We start from the raw sequence: 17,665 nt of genomic DNA, 5'->3' as shown, positions 1-17,665 counted from the left end.
TGGCTGCGTTTACACTGGCACAAAAAATCTGATCTTTCGCTCACATCTGACACAGATCGGAATTTGTTGCACATGTGTAAACACAAAAACCCGCACGAGATCCGATTTTTTTGCGAGCCACTTCAGCCACTTCCAAATGTGAATTTTAATCGGATACACATCTGATATCTGGACATCCAACCTAACACATATCCCACATATCCGATTCTCCACAGAACTCCCAATGCGAGGGCGACACGTTTGCTCAAATAGATTTTTAATGGCGTTTTAATGCCGGCGTGCATTATGCGCTCGCATTTTATTGAGATGGAAACTTTTTATAGGTAAGAAATTGCACATTCAGGAGCTGGTTTTCAACCCCCGCCCCGTGAATTTTGAAAATACAACAGCTAAAAGCTACATATATTTCTCAGCAATGAGGTGATAACTTAGCAGTTTTTGTAATTAAACCGACAAGCTTGTTTGCAATGCTTCACAATCGCTCGCTCGCGGGTGCATGCGTTCGTTCTCTCTCTCTCTCGCTTTCTCTCTCCTTAATTCGAATTAATTTCAATAAATATCAACTTTATTTCACTAAAGAATTCTACCTCTAACGAGCTGTAGATAAAATAGTCTAACAAATTAAAATTACCGTTATTTTCCGGTCTTTATCCGTTCAGTCAGATTTTGTGCTGCAAAACATCCATGACAGCCGTTGTCCATGCTGGCAAATAATAATGGCCATTCGATGTGAATTATATAAATAATTTTAATAGCACGGCCATTTAAAACCCGAGGGTCTACCATGTGCATAGTAAAGCGATCACTGCAGACAATCCTTCTGGGCGGGAATTAATGTAAACACAGATATCGGATACCTGTCGTGTCTAAAGTGAATTTAAACAGACGTGCCAAAAAATCGGATATGGTCAAAAGATCGGATCTGTGCATTAAGACTTGCAGTGTAAACGCAGCCTTAGAGAACAGGCCCTGGGTTCTTGTGCTGTCGCTCTCGACTGGGTGGAGGACATTAAACATTCATCTCCACCTTCTGGAGGGATTCTGCCCTCTCTCTTCCCTGAGGAAATTGCTCTCTGGGGAGAAGATTTCAGCTGTGGTGAAAAATCTAACCATGATATCTAACTGCTCTACCTAGACATGGATGCGAAATGCAATATGAAAACGCAGCATTTAGTGGAGTGTATAGTGTATAAAATAAATAAAATAAAAACACCAAATAGTGACCCAAATGCAATCTGCTGGATATTTTTTAGCAGAATGCAGAAAATTATTGATCATCACCCTCAGGAGGTCAAACTAAATGGTACGTGAATTTAATTTTCTATTAATTTTATACATTAATAAAACTTTTAAGCAATGTTTAAAAACACAAAGTCACAAACTGTTTCATAGACATCGAAATTAACATCAAAATTAAAATTAGGGCTGTGCGATATGGATTTCTTTGATCAATTTTACAATTTTGACACACACAGACATGCCTTACAGTCATAAATGCATTCAGTGTGAATTTGAAACATGTTTCCAAAAGAAAACCAATTAGAGCTTTATCAAAAAGCTGTAACATATCTCTAGAACAGACATAAGGCAAAATAATCACTAAGTAAAGGTGTAACAAAATGTCTCTAGAATAGACATATGGCAGAAAAAAATAAAATTAAAATCCCGTGTCCAGGGATTTTTTTTGCCATGCATTGGTCATAGAGCTCTTTGTGGCGTTGCCTCAACTGTTGAACTAGATTTGTTGCGCCAAGTTCACACATACTCCGTCTGCAGTGCGTATACAGTATGTGTATGCGGTGCAGAAGCAGAAATTTCCGTGCCAATCCATGTTATTTTTTTACTGCGAATAATGCGCTGTCACTTTCAGCCTCAGAGCGTTCAGAGCACACAGCAGAAATAGATTCCGTGCGGAAACGATCGCAGCATGACTGCTGCAGACGCACATCTCCTGGAGCGCAGTCGCGTGCAGTGTGAACGCTCTGATCCGTTAACATGGGCGCGGAAAAAATACGCACCACAGACGGAGTGTGTGAACCTGGCGTTACGTTTGTATGCCCGCCTGGTCTGTTCTGGTGCTCCATTTAGGCGCGCTGCATTCTGATTGGTTCGGATAGCATACTGCGGGCGGTCAGGCGTGGAAAATCATGCTGTAAAGCGATTTAGAAATCACGCATGCTCAAATCGCGATTTTATGACGATTTCGATTAACCGCACAGCCCTAATTAAAATTCATTACAAAAAAAAAAAAAAAGAGAAAAAGAGAAAGATTTTAAAAGTAACAGGGCTTTTTCCTCAACACAAACAAGGGATTTGTTCCTTGAGTGTCATTTAAAAAAATATGACTGGCATTTTGGATTTGGAAATCGGGCACAGCTTCTGTGCGGGCCTGTCTATAAGTAGCAAAAAAAGCAAGAGATAAAAAGAAGTTTCTTTTTGTCTAAACATCTCTTTCTCTTTTTGATCCATCCAACAGAAGGCTTCCTGCGTTAATTACAGGTCACTTTTCGATTCAGTATGAACGAGCTAAAGGCTGTGCAATATGCACCCTATTCAACACAACAATTTATTGAATATTTATGTCTAGACTAGCCTGCTCTGCTAAACTAATAAGGGGAAATGCAACAATGAAGCACTTTTTGTTAAGAGCTCAAATAGAAAACCATGCTGTGTCGCTGAACTACTCCTTTGTGATTGACTTTTGCACTGAGAGAAAAACAAAAAAACTGCATTAAAGAGAATATAAAAGAAGTGTAAATTATAGACATTTTTGAAAGAATTTTATTAAAGAATTAAGACAATAGACAAACCATATTCAAGGGCTGGTTGTCAAAAAAAAAAATGGTTCTAGTAGCATTTGTTTGCAGATGTAGCTTGATTTTATATTTTGCATGTGATTTTAAGCGACCATGTTTTCCAAAAGACAATGCTGTTGTAAAATAAAACCTTCACATGAAGAGTTCACATAAAAGATGTTTCTCCCTTGCCATCACCTTAATACGCTATCTGTGAATCCGTGCCCTTACTGCTCTGAAGAATTTCAATATGTCATAGAAAAACACATCAGCAAGCAATAAAGTAAGCTGACTAATCCTCTTAGCGCTAACATCTATTTACAACCACAGCTGCAGATTGGAATGGCCGTATATTTCCTCCGGCAAAAACAGATTCCAGCTCATATCAAGACGAGATGTCAGTCACGTCGGCTTCCATTGTCTGCCGTACCATCTTCATCAGCGCTCGGCTCCGCAGACTACCGTGAGGCAGCGTCCTTCAATCGAAACAGTTTCAGTTCCTACTCAGTTAGCTGATTAATTGTGGTCACCGAACGTCACTGACTGTGGTTACGTGATATATGCATGAGTCAGGCGAACAGAAGCCTCCTCTGCTCCACTGACTGAATGACATGCGGCGGATGAGGAGGAGGAGGACAGCGAGAGTTGAAGGAGGGTGAGCCCAGTGCTTCCCTGCGCTGGATAATGATGTGCTCCATTCTGCCTCCCCTCTGAGAGGCTCTTGGCTGAGTGAGCACATCCCAACAGAGCCGTCCATTAACTCAGCATGCAGTGGCCCACAACCCCCTCCTCACAGCGCACACACGTACAACACGCACACTCGCATTCATTCACTCTCTCTATTCTTTTGGTCCCTTTTTTTATCTCCTCCCTGGTGCCTTGTCATCTGCCTCCCTTCAGAATCACATGGCCAGCAATTTCTCTGTTGCTAAATCACTTTCAGGCCAATTTCAGCCCACTCAAACACACACACTTGGTTCAAACTCAATACGAAGCATCAACCAGGGCAGGGAGGATGGTGTTCAGTGGCAGGGCTCGACAATAAGGACTGCCCAATGGCCCGGGGCCAGCGTGAAAGATGCTCAGGACAGTTGACAAATTTGTGTTTTTAGGCCTTCCTAATTTAAAAATTCTAGCGATTTTACAACATTCAAGCAAGACGCGAAAGACAACTCCATTCAGTACTCACATGCTGTGTTCTGTGTATACAGCACGCAAACAGAGCTTGAACGGACAAATACATACAAAAGTACGTCAAAATACCCTTCTTTGCGAGTAACTTTGTAACTTTAACAATGATTAATCTATTATTTAATTTATACAGTGGAATACAGATGCACCGGAAGACTGGCCATTTTTTGTTTTATTTCAACCGATCTCTGTTCCGGGCTTGCACACAAGCATGCAATCATTTATCAAGATGTGATTTGTGTGGAAATATTACAAGGTCTGTAAATGGCCTTTAACAGAGGCCAGAGATGCTGAAGACGTGTGTAAAGAGAAAATACTGTAAAAAGCAGAGTAAGATCTTTGTTCACAATGTGCGAAATATTGGAATAAAATCCTAAATATTGAATTGGGGGTTTATATGAATGTATCTCTGAGGGGAACTGACTGTTTTCAGAAAAGTTTACATGGTGTTTTCTTTTAATCTTGCCTTTGTATAATGCATTTAAAGTAGTGTTAATAAGCACAGCTCTGCTTTGTTTACAGCGGTAACACAAGGAAACACTGTATCGCTGTTGTTCCATAAGCGCCACCTGCTGTCAGAGAGTGAATTTGCGTTCTCATTCAGGCCATCTGCTGTTTTTCCTAAAGCATAATTTAATTTGTGTCTTTGTTCTATACATCAAATTGTGCTATTGCTTGTAATTTGTTCATTTGTTCTTATTTACTGACTTTGCACTTGTCTTTAATAATGTTTGAACCTTTGTTAGGCTAGGGCCTGGTTTCACAGACAGGGCTTAAGCCAGGATTAGGCCATAGTTCAATTAGGACATTTAAGTATCTATTATAAATGTATAAATATATAGCATATTATAAATGTGCCATAGAAAAAAAAAAAATTACTGGTGTGCATCTTGAGACAAAACGATACTTACATGTTTTAAAATATATCAGTTCAAGTTTATTTTAGTTAAAATAGCCCAGACATGCATTTTAGTCTGGGACTAGGCTTAAGCCTTGTCTGAGAAACCGGGGGTATTAGTTTTTGCTGTGGTATCGAAATTAGAATAGAGAATTGTAAAATTTAATTGGCATCTAAAATGTTGGTGCCATATAAGCTTATTTATTAAAAGATAACATGGGTCTAAAACAATTATAAGAGCAACAATTTAATTTTTTTGTGGCAGGGCCAAATAATTGAATTTGAATTTAGAAAAAATACTTAGCGTTGAGCCCTGATTGGGTCCTTAAGTCTGAGATGTATTTAACAGATGCATTTAAAATAGGGCTGCACGATAAATCGCATGCGATATTTAATGCGCATTTTGTCAGAAAGCCGGTTCTGTAATCAGCGGTAAATCTCCATCACCTACGGGCTTTCACATTGAGCAGCATTAACTACACAGAGCCATTGTTCACTAACGAGCTGCGCAAAACCACGTTCATATTCGCGTGATTTTTTGCGCAGCTCGTCAGTGAACAATGGCTCTGTGTAGTTAATGCTGCTCAATGTGAAAGCCTGCAGGTGATGGAGATTTACCGCTGATTACAGAACCGGCTTCACTGATAAGATGCGCGTTAAATATCGCATGCGATTTATCGTGCAGCCCTAATTTAAAAATGTACTTTTCTACAATATTCTTAGTAGATTTCCAGAACAGAATATTATGCTGATGACATGAAATTAAAAAGCTAAAATAATTTTTTTTAATAAAAAATGTTTTTGTTAAAATAGAAGCAATTTAACTGGTGGTCTCAGACTTTTGGATCCCACTTCATACAACTTCATAAAACTGCTAATCAAATAACAAAATGGCCAAATATTGTTTGACAAATCAGCCTGGCTGATATATTAACCCATCACTACTCAATACCTCTTATTAAACTCTAAAAGAGACAAAATTTTATCTGTGTATTCCGATCTCTCATTTTCACTCGTTCTCATTTTCAGTGAAAGACAACTATTGTGCTCATTCACTTAAATGTCTACAATCTCATTAAGAAGTTTAAAACCCTCAGTTAACACACTGGTATAGATTAAAAGCTTATGCCTGTGGTTTAAAGCAGGTCTTAAATGCTGATAACTGTGGACAAGAAAAGTGTGTCTAAGTGCATTTGTAGAGGCATGGGAGAATTTGACACAGTGTTAGCAGAGCCTGATTATGTAATTTCATTATCCTCAACAATCTGCACTCAAGCAATGGCAAAGAAAATTACTGGATTATAAATCTCTGCTTCATCAAATTACTCGCACCGAATCGAAGCCATCCTTGTTGATTTCACAAATCAATAGTGTCAAGACAATATTATGTTTTTCCTAGCGGAACAATGCACTTAAACCCTCAATTTCCCATCGAATCAGGAAAGAACCAGATCAGCTGAACAGATATATGACTTTTTGCGCTGTGACATACTTAACATTAGGGCTGCACGATAAATCGCATGCGATATTTAATGCGCATCTTGTCAGAAAGCTGGTTCTGTAATCAGCGGTAAATCTCCATCACCTGCGGGCTTTCACATTGAGCAGCATTAACTACACAGAGCCGTTGTTCACTGACAAGCTGCGCAAAAAATCGCGCAAATATGAACGTTGTTTTGCGCAGCTCGTCAGTGAACAACGGCTCTGTGTAGTTAATGCTGCTTAATGTGAAAGCACGCACGTGATGGAGATTTACCACTGATTACAGAACCGGCTTTACTGATAAGATGCGAGTTAAATATCGCATGCGATTTATCGTGCAGCCCTACTTAATATTCAGTCTGCTTGCTCGATGTGCCTACCTTTACATGAGACACGAGAGAGACTGTCAACAACTGAAACTCGTTGAACATGCAATGTTAAAAACATCTCACAATTCTGATTCGATTTTGATTCAGTGACCATTCAGAAAACAATTCAACAAGGTATCCCTCTGCAAATCTTTGGTGAGTTAAAGAGACTAGATGACAAATTCAATGAAAAGCTTCTGTAAAAAAGCCATAGTAAAATAGGGCAGCACGATAAATCTCCATCACGTGCGTGCTTTCACATGGAGCAGCATTTACTACACAGAGCCGTTGTCCACTGACAAGCTGCGCAAAACCACGTTAATATATGCTTCATGTGAAAGCACGCACATGATGGAGATTTACCGCTGATTACAGAACTGGCTTTTCTGACAAGATGCGCATTAAATATCGCATACGATTTGTCATGCAGCCCTATAGTAAAATATTTGGTCAGACCAATCAATAGAAATACAATAAGAGGCAGCTCTGTAACCTTTCATTCAGTGTAAATTAAATAACACATCAGAATGACTTTAAACTATGCCAATCAGTACGTCTTGTTTTCTGTAGATCTGCACGAGACTGATTATTGTGCGATAAGTCGATATATTGATTATTGCGACAGGCCTACTGATCAACTACTGAGCATGTGATGCACTAAGTAAACACATATGCCCTTTAAAAATAAAAGTACATAGGCTGCTGCAGAAGCACTGGGAGATCCATTTCTTCAGGTTGCACACCGCATACAATCTATATCTGTAACATTTTGTCCTGTGTATGCTTTATCAATAAACAGAACTTTTTATAATTTAATAATCTAATGCGGACCAGTTCAGAACCGCAAAGGAATTGCAATGCATCTGCGAATTGATTTTCCCCACCACTCTCACGGAGCGTGTTAAAATATAGAAAGCTTAATAAGAAAACTGGACAAACACTGAGGAGAAACTGAGAGGGAAATCTAAAAGAGCAAAACTTTACAATAAGGTTCAATTCATTAAGTTAGTGCATTAGGTATCATGAACTAATAATGAACAAAACTTTTACAGCATTTATTAATCTTGGTTAATATTAATTTATACATATGCTAACACATTAACATATCAAGTTGTATAAAGTAACATTAATGTGTTACTGTTAATGTGTTGAATAAAGTTTTTTTTTCTTTTTCTTTTGCACACAAAAAGTATTCTCGTAGCTTCGTATAATTGCGGATGAACCACTGATGTCACATGGATTATTTTACAGATCTCCTTGCTACGTTTCTGGACTTGGGAACATTTCAGTTGCGTTGCTGTCTATGCATGGTCATAAAGCTATCAGATTCAATCAAAAATATCTTAATATGTGTTCCGAAGATGAACGAAGGTCTTAGGGGTTTGAAACGACATGAGGGTGAGTAATTAATGACAGAATTTTCATTTTTGGGTGAACTAACCCTTTAAAGGAGGAAAAACTTTGGCTGGGACCTGGCAGGGAGCTTCAGGGGAAGTAAAAGTACACTCGCGCTGAAGATCAAGGTAACACAAAGGCCAAATGGCACTTCCCCCTGATCCGGCACATCTATCAACTTAAGAATCCCCTAATGGATTCTTCCCTCTAACCTGTGGGTGACTGATATGCATCTTGGAACACAGAAACCACGGAATCTGATACTGAAACAAGGTGTCCCATTCTTCACTCCTGTTCTCAGGATTCCAATGTAATATTAAAACACAATGCTTTAAGATCTGCAAGCAATGCTGCGTGAGGAAATTTGATTTTGATGGGCTCAGAGGAAAGGAGATCGTTTTAAGCTTTCCTTTAGCCTTGAAAGTGTTTTTTTGGTTCAGATTAGTCAAAAATGAACATTAAAACCACCTCAAAGGCAACTCGAATCCAAAATGTGCTACCTCACAATATACAGACTGCATTTCTTCTTATATATCATGCAACAAGCCCACAGTGATGCAGTACAAATTTCTGCCGGGTTGACAGTAGCATGACCCTAGATAACCTCTACTGCCATGGAAACAAAAAGTGAATGAGTCTATGAAGTGTGCAGCTGCTGTGTGTAAAAAAAAACAGTGAGAGACATGCCCTCCGGCAAACATGTCATCCAACTAATACAATCCTGCAAATTGCAGATACACGAGCATGAAAGCCACACATATAATTCATTCAACACTTAATTAGCACACTGTCGAGCGTCAAATTGCCCAGTCAAAGTGAACATCCAAACCTTCACGAGGTCTGTTAGTGAGTCAATTGGGCAAAAGAGACTCTTATGCTTAATTAACATTTTTCCCTAAAAGTTGCCTTTAATTATCATTTCAAAAGTCCACGGCAGCCAAGTTCACGCTGCATGAAAATAATCGATCAGCCCGAATTCAATGTGCTCAGGAATCACATTAAGCTCCACAACCATCCTGGTGCTTTAAACAGACCTTCTTTTACATGACAAAAAACATGCACTGCTAATCTACAAGCATCCTTGCACAGGGGCTTGCTGCATTCTTTGAACTCCAAAGACCAACAAAGATCAAATAATTGGTGAGTGGAATGCGTTATCACACTACAAAGACCCATTCATTGAGGGGAAACAGAGATAAAAGGTGCTGAGATAGGAGCATAAACTGCTGCACACTTGTAAGAGAGCGCATCGTTTCTCTGCGAGCGCCCTACGCTCCCTCCCGTGCACCACTGGAATACATCAAATGTGGACAAGATGGCTAATTAGTCCTCATTACAAAGGGAGCCAGGCTTCTTACATCAGCAAACAATCGCATCCATCAGAGCTTGACAGCGCAGATCAAATGGAGACAGAGCGGCTCTCATCAGCAATATCGTGTGATTTCTATTTAGTTGACTGATAGGAGCTGGACTGCTGCCAGCGAGAGTGAGACGAAGGGGTTTTCGACATGCATGGTATCATTTCTTGTCATTACCACAAACGTAACGCGCCTGCTTTCTGCAAACAGATCCATGAGCTGTGCTCTGTTTCGAAGGGAATAAACACACTAATCGTTATTGACAAATATGCCGTTTTGGAGTGTCTGAATTCTCCCAACACCTCTTCTTTCCCCCAAATGTAAGAAAAGCACTGGATGTAAAAGAGCAGATGAATTACTGTGTGCAGCCACATATTACTCATCAGTCCACACCACATCAGTCAGCTAATGAGAAGTGTTAGCGGGTTCACACATAAAAAACACAGCGCAGCCCAGACACATAGAACATACGTAACTGAGGATACACAGCTACACTTGCTTACAGGAATACCCCAGCACTGCACATGTGCACTTATTTAACATTTTTAAAATGCTATCAACATATTTCCCCATGCAATATATTATGAAAAACACAGTACACTCATAGTGCTCGGCGGTATACCGGTTCATACCGAATACCGGTGTTTATTTTTGTTATGATATGAATTTTTAAAATACCGGAATAAACATGTCGCTTAAACAACATTCGGAACGTGACACTGTTTGTAAGGGGTCCCTTTTCACTGTTGCACTGTGGTGAGGGAACACTACTTTAGTGTAGATGTATGTGTTACTAAGCGTGAAAGTTCTGAAACTGAAGCTGTGGAACTCTCAATCAGTAGAAAATATGGTTAACACCCGGTCATGCATGAAAAAAAAAAATACCGTCATGTACCGTGAAACCGGTACCGGTAATTTTGAAAAAGACCGTGATATAAATTTTTGGTCATACCGCCCAGCACTATACACTTATTAAAAAATGGGATTTTCACACCAATGCCATTTAAGAATCAATTTTGGTTCCCCAAAAAGCTTTCCGTGAACAGATGTGACGAATGTAAAGAATATTTTAAAAATCTAAAGAACCTTTCTTGCAATGGAAGCCTTCCATGTATGTTAAAGCTTTTCCATGGAACCATAGTTCCCAATGAAGAACCTTTATTTTTACGAATGTACAACAAATACTGAAATGTAGGCCTACTACACAGATACTGAAGTGTCCAGCCAGTAGGCACATGAATATCTCATGAACAGCTCAAAACCTATTCAATTTGGGGAAAAAATGGCAGAGAACTGTAAGCCAGGAAGTGTTAAAATGCTGTAGGTATCATTAAAGTTGTTCCTCATGGTTACATCGTTTAACAACAGACATTTTTTGTGGGATATCATAGGGAGCGAAGGATGCATCTATGCTGCATTCAAAAACCAACCAGACATCCTGAACGAGGGGTCAAATAAGGGTGATCTCCAAAACGTACAGTCTTCCAGGACAAAGAATGAGAAACACTTGATTAAATGACCTTCGTGAGCACACCTAGACCTGTTAGTGACAGCTTCCAAACGTAAAGCACAGACATGAGAGCAATGCAATCATCCAATTAGACAAACCAGAAAGACAACATTAACGTCTGATTCATTGCTCTTAGCTAAACTGAGATTACAAATGGGCAGCATGTTACTCTAATTCTTAAATCAAGCAGAAAATGTTTCACTTACAGACCTGTTACAACATAAGCGTCACATCCTGAAGAATTTCTGACACCTGATTGACCTTTAAACAGTTTTAACCGCCTTAAAATACCAGAAACCCCCAATAAATGAATCTGAACAGCAAACGTCTCTATAATAGCTTGACAGCATATAAACACACCCAGACATTAAATGCCTTTGATCAAACCCAACAAATGCCAGCCATAGCGTTCAATGGGAAATCTGACTGGAGCCAAACTGCAGCACTGCAATAGCAAACATGCATCTGCACGCACGCATGATCATGCAGCTGCAGTCAAAGCATTTGCAGGCAAATCCAATGCAATAAATTGTGTTCAAGCTAATGCAGGACAAAGAAAGTTTGCCTGACACTGCAATGACTGCACAGGCTGGCTGCCACACTCAATCGAGTACCAGTCATCAGACTGAATAAATCACATTTAACTTGCACGATAGGACTGGTGTTTCTATGAATCTTAAAGAGCAAATCAACAAGTAACGCATTGAAATCAGCTGCATTAATGATGAGATCAGAATTGCAATACTGCAGAAGTCCAGTGTAAATGCCCATACCTGGTAGACGTGCCCTTCCGTACATCACAGATGCTGCATTTGAAGGCTTCGGCACTGTTTCTGAAAGTGCACACGCTACAGTCCCAAAATCCGTCGTCCGCTGTCGGTTTGGCTTGTCTTTTCGGCCTTAAATAACAAAAAGAAGCCCAAATTATTAAGGTCAACTTCCATGTTGTCCCCCGAACATCCTACACCTTGACTTACACTGTCTTGAATGCGTTTAACATAACCGAAGTGGCACAGAAAAGTGACAGAAAATCCGAGCCATGACGTGCAAGGACGGTTTATTAGAACCGGAAAATACTGGAAATTCACGCTAACCAGCTAACTAGCCACGGTTATTCTCCACTGCTCCTAGTCACCGGGCTTAACAAAGATATAATACACTTAAAGGGTCTAGATTGGTGTCCGCTGGCACGGCAGTTAGCGTTAGCCAGCGAGCTAAAGATATCGCGTCGGTGAACGGCGTGAAATTGAATGTCAAAAACCGTCCATTTAACGGCGAACTTCGATTAAAAACCTCGTCCGAAGAGGCCAGGCGTATCCCGTAGGAAGAAAATCTCTGTCTGAGAGGCACTGAGTCGTGTTTAGAGTCCTCTGTGAAGAAGAGAAAGCCGCCATAGCTGCGCTTGATTCTGAGAGAAAGGAGAAACACTCGAGAAAAGCATCCGAATATCTACCGAGCGAAAAAATAAAAATAAATCCGCCGCGCTGACACCAAAACCGCCTCGGAAACTACCGAATGTTGACGCTTTCTTACCTGGTTGGGCTCTTTTTGTCGCCCATGGTGAAAACGAGATTCTCAAAAGACCGAAAAGGGTTCAGTAATTAACAATAATTGTGTGTGAAGGTCCGTGTGAGCGTGTACGTGTGTATATGGTGAATCCACACAGAGAAACGCGCTTGCAGGCAGACTCGCCTTCCACTGACTGACTGACTCCAGGCAGAGCGAAAAGACTGCGGACCCCGTGACTGCGCCGCCCAATCACCGCTGTCGTCGGTTTAAAAGTCTCGCCAGAAATAACCGGCACGGACAGAGTAATAGCACTACACTACTCTCCGATTGCCAAGCGTAATTAGACTGCGTGCCTGTCGAGGTGAGAGAAAGCAATAGTGAAAGACTGACTCGATGACTGGATGACTCTATATCAACAGCAGCACTGGGGAATGTGCGTCTGATTGGGCAGGCTGTATGGGAAGAGAAGTCAAGTTCAACTTGGGACATCCCAGCACTGAAATGACTGAAACATAAGCGTTTACTTTGTCTTATGCCTCACCATCTCAAATCATGTTATCATTTGGCCACATTAAAGTAAGCCAAAAAATGTAAATGCAGGGACTGAATGAACACATAACCACAGTTTAAGGTCTGTCTGATCTCAGTGTGCAACAAGTTTACCAGCAGCCGTTATTTTATTACTCATTCCAATACCATATTTATTTATTTTTTTTAAAAACATTTTTAAGTGTTAACTGGTAGCCTGTGAAGAACCAGTTGTAATTATTTTATGTATGATTTTTGATAAAATAACTAAATTATCATTAGACCATAATAATTAACTGAACATTATTATGAAAAGTTGTTTTGGTTATCTAAATGAACACAAATTTATTTTCATCTTTGGCTCATTATTTATGTCACGATGTAGGGTAAGTAACTCCATATTTTTTCTTCTGTAACCATGACATAAACTGAAGTAAAAATTAAACACATCCATGGATCAGTTGTTCACAATAAGAGTGATTTAGAAAAGCAATAGGGTGAATTTTCATTTAATGCAACTTTAACCTTAAATTGCTGCACTTGTGAATGAATGAGAGCAATGGTATTCTGTTATCACTGACATATTGACATTTTGTAAGTCATGGCTTTTTATCTGCTTTAACAAGCATGACCAGAGGCTAAATTGTGCCAAAATAAACTGTGGTCTTATGGAAGATACAAGAAGTTCTGAGTATAAACACAATTTACTTCACCTGTTTCTCTTGGTGTGAAACACACACCATCATCATCACACAGCCAAAGAGATCATGAAAGGAACACACACATAATGAGCAACAGACGATGATATGAGTGTTTTTATTGTTTGTCTTACGGACTTCATGATTTCAATTTCTCAAGTGTGTCCAGTCCTCATCTGCGGGTTCCATTTATTTTGGATTGCACAGTGAAAACAAACCCTCGAGGAGGCCCCTCATGGCAGACACAAGGGCCCCTGTGTGGGGGGATATGAAATGTGAATCATTAGCTGCTCTCCAGGGTTCCAGCCCCTCTGTGCCCCCTTTTCTCTCCATGTGCTGCTGGGTCTCTGTTGCAACTTCTTGACAGACTCGTAAGTTTATTACCGGCTGATGTTGACTGGAGGTTTGATCTGGAACTCTTTGCAGATGGTTCCTTACAAAATCCAGGACAGCTAAGAATACAAACATCTAAGGTTCGGAAAAGCCAAGAACTTCAAAGGCCAATGTAGTATGAACATGAAAATAATACAAGAATCACACAATTGTAAATACAAAATACAACACAGATGCTGTCAAAGTGTTTTTAGTCACATCAGACGAAAAATATGAAATATTACACAGCACTGATTACCTGAGCTTACAAGCCAAGTTCACACTGATTGTGAACACTGATTCATGATTGAATGCAAAGAACTTGGAGAAAAGTTGTAAGGAACTGTCAGATCCTTAATTTAGATGAGCATGCCTGATGTCTTAAAATTAGAACAGTACATTTGACTGTCACCTTTGTGGTACCAGATTGAAGTCACAGATTTTTAGCTCTTACATGCTATCTCAAGAATGATGAGATGTGATGTGGGAGTAGGTGAATTAGATGACTCAGATGAACGCAGTGATCAGAACTGAGAATCTAGCAAACAGATTAAATAGAAACTGAGAACATGGTTTCTTTCATGATCTTTCATGGTGTCTCACGTGTTTCCAGGGTACATAAAACACATTATGAATCAATTTAATCAGAGGGGGCCAATGTATCCTAAAAATAAAAGAGCATTATATGCCTTGCTCAAGGACAAAATCAGGGTGACCTCTAGATTTCTATCATTTTGTTTGTGTTTGGTTCATGTTTCCCGATTAGTTTCGAAACAGTAATTTGACAATTACCTCCGATGTACAACTCTGACCTTTGGTGCCAATTTCATACCCGTCTCACTTAACACTCTGCAGCACTTTTCCTTTCTATTGGTATAAACTATAAGGAGACGTGATAAAGAAGCAAAGTGAGGCCTTTTAATTCAGTTTTTAATGTTGTTGAAGCCAGAAGAAAGAATCAGATGCATATCTGCAGCCCTGTGGATAGTTTTCATGCTACTGGGAATGAGTTTATGCAATTCGTTCTACTTGACCTTTAACCTTAAAGATAAAACACATCTGGATTCCACCCTAGGGGTGCTTTTTGTTGGCTAAACTCTTTGTATGCATGTGCTTGTGTTGGACTTCAAACAAGTTTTCACTGATCAGTAAACACAGTGTTTGGTGACAGATTTGAGCTACTTACAATTCGTGTTCTCTCTTGAGACAGATGTGGTTGACCATTTATGCATATCTGGCACTGACACAAAATCTGGCTTGAGCTCTCAGCTGGCATGCTACCAAATGAAGGGCTCCATCGAAAGGCATACTTGAAATGCACATTCTTTTAGGATCCCACACGATCACCCATGACTTAGATTAGTGGCAAGAGATTAGAGAAGCAAACTGTTCCTTTTTCTTCTTCAGTTTTTATGTTGTAGGGATTTTCACTCAGAAATGGCTAGATTTTACATTTCTAAACATGAACATTTTTAAACATGAAATAATATTTTCTTGTAAAACATAATAATTTTGTTATTTACCAAAAAATATTTTTACAGCAAACAGTGCTAGGTAGATTACTTAAAAATTGTAGTCCATTTCTGGTTCCAAATTATGTGACAAAAATTATAGTAACGTAATCCATTATAACTACCTAAAATATTATAATCAGACTACTTTTTGATTACCTAATTAGTTTATCATATATATATATATATATACTCCAACAGCCATCTGTGAAGCTGCGGAAAGCGGTGAAGACCACATTAGGGACTTGTTAGGGGTGTACTCACTTTTGTGGCCAGCGGTTTATACATTAATGGCTGTGTGTTGAGTTATTTTGAGGGGACAGCAAATTTACACTGTTATACAAGCTGTACACTCACTACTTTACATTGTAGCAAAGTGTCATTTCTTCAGTGTTGTCACATGAAAAGATATAATAAAATATTTACAAAAACGTGAGGGGTGTACTCACTTCTGTGAGATACTGTATATATACAGTAATAAGAAAAGAAAAACGGAACATAGAAAAACGGATAGTTAACAGACATTTTCTTTAACCATAAAACACAACACAATGCAATGCATAAATCAAAATACGAATACAACATATTTTATGAACTGTTCTTACAGTGCACATATGTTTCAGTATACACACTCAAAGTTGATAAACAAGTGCTTTTGAATATGAAATAACCACTGGCGGTCAGATTCTCAGTGATGTCAACTCAAAGAGCGAGGCATTTTTTGGTATGTGTGTGCTCTGGGAGAATGAGGGGGAAATGGAGGACATGATTTTCTTTTCCACACAAGGAATGTCTCCATAAGAGTTCCTGTTTAGAAAGTGGTTCTCTCACTCTGGTACAGAGCCAAGAGCTGCTTATGCTCTGATGAGCCCACAGTGATAAGGAGAAGCGCAGCCAAATCTTCAGGAAGGTAGATTATCCCACCAAATGCTGGAAAACGCTCAGAGCGTGAGTATTTTATTTGGTAGAGAAAGAAAGAAAGAGGCAGACTGCTAAAGTCAGGTGAAGAGAAAAAATGACGACAAAGAGAGCCAGACTGAAGATTGGGGGGCGAAGGGGGGGCGAAGGGGGAGAGAACGCGAGAGACAGACTCCTTTAGTCTCATTCTACAGCGTAGAGCTCTGCTGAATCCAGGGCAAGCTTCACAAAAGGTTGCAGAACAAAGGCCTGCAAGCTAAGTGTGTGTGCAGGGGAGTATGCATATGCACACAGGCAGCATGGTGGGGAGGCTCAATCCCATGGTTTGTTAACTCAGAGGCGCACTGTAACTTTAAACAAGAAAACGAGATGCTTTGCGTCAGCTTCCAGCTCTGCCGCTCTCACTTTCAGATGTTGTTTCTCTCTTTGAAAAGGAGAGCATTTGCTTATCTTTCAAATGGTCCCTCTTCACAGTTAAAGGCCTTCCTAAAAGGTTTATCAAAATCAAAGTCACTTGAAAACAATCAAGCATGACAGACCAAGAATTGTGGCACATTTTCTCTCAGAAAAAAACTCAAATCAAGCTCTTTGAGAATAGGCCACCTTTAGATGAAGGAATGAGAGGTTGAGGGACTTTGTAATGCTTTTATGTGGTACTTCTAACAAGAGCAGTTTATCCAGAGGACTATAAATCACCCGGTGTGGTCAAGGAGACCCAAGTCTCGCAGAGCTAGACATTAAACTGTCTGAATGACATTTGGGCCAACCACAGTTTGTTTTACATACCATTTAAGGGTGGGTACATTTGAAATTGATGATACCACAATAACATACTACTGTGCAAAGAATTTCAGTCCATACACAAGTAATAAGAGAATTTGATTTCACAGCTAAACTCAGAAAACAGCATGAAATATAAAGTTATGTAAATAAGCAGTTTACTTCATAAAGTGCCTTAAATGAAATATTTTTGATTATTATACTGATAAAAATCGGTGCACCCCAACTCTCGGAAGTTGTGTAAAAGCCATCAAACTGGAAAAAAAAAAATTTGAATTTGCTCCCTTTCATTTCATGATGTGGAATTTAAATTGAATTAGCCATTAATTAAATTTAATTTGGAATGACAGGA

General features: G+C 39.5%; 1 protein-coding gene across 1 annotated transcript in view; it reads right to left on the bottom strand.

Annotated features, from left to right (window-relative positions):
• The window catches only part of rybpb (RING1 and YY1 binding protein b), a 29,063-nt gene extending 16,197 nt beyond the window's left edge, over window positions 1–12,866 (bottom strand). The window contains exons 1-2 of the mRNA XM_016476747.1: window positions 12,531–12,866; window positions 11,771–11,896 (exon numbers count right to left, since the gene is read on the bottom strand). Of these exons, the coding sequence (XP_016332233.1) occupies window positions 11,771–11,896; window positions 12,531–12,556 (152 nt within the window). The 5' untranslated portion in view covers window positions 12,557–12,866. The remainder of the gene's footprint in view (window positions 1–11,770; window positions 11,897–12,530) is intronic.
• Between the last annotated feature and the right edge of the window lie 4,799 nt (window positions 12,867–17,665).

Source organism: Sinocyclocheilus anshuiensis, unplaced genomic scaffold (assembly GCF_001515605.1).
Source record: "Sinocyclocheilus anshuiensis isolate Anshui unplaced genomic scaffold, SAMN03320099.WGS_v1.1 scaffold396, whole genome shotgun sequence".
NCBI classification, from domain to species: Eukaryota; Metazoa; Chordata; class Actinopteri; order Cypriniformes; family Cyprinidae; genus Sinocyclocheilus; species Sinocyclocheilus anshuiensis.
This window is presented reverse-complemented; position numbering and strand designations above follow the sequence as displayed.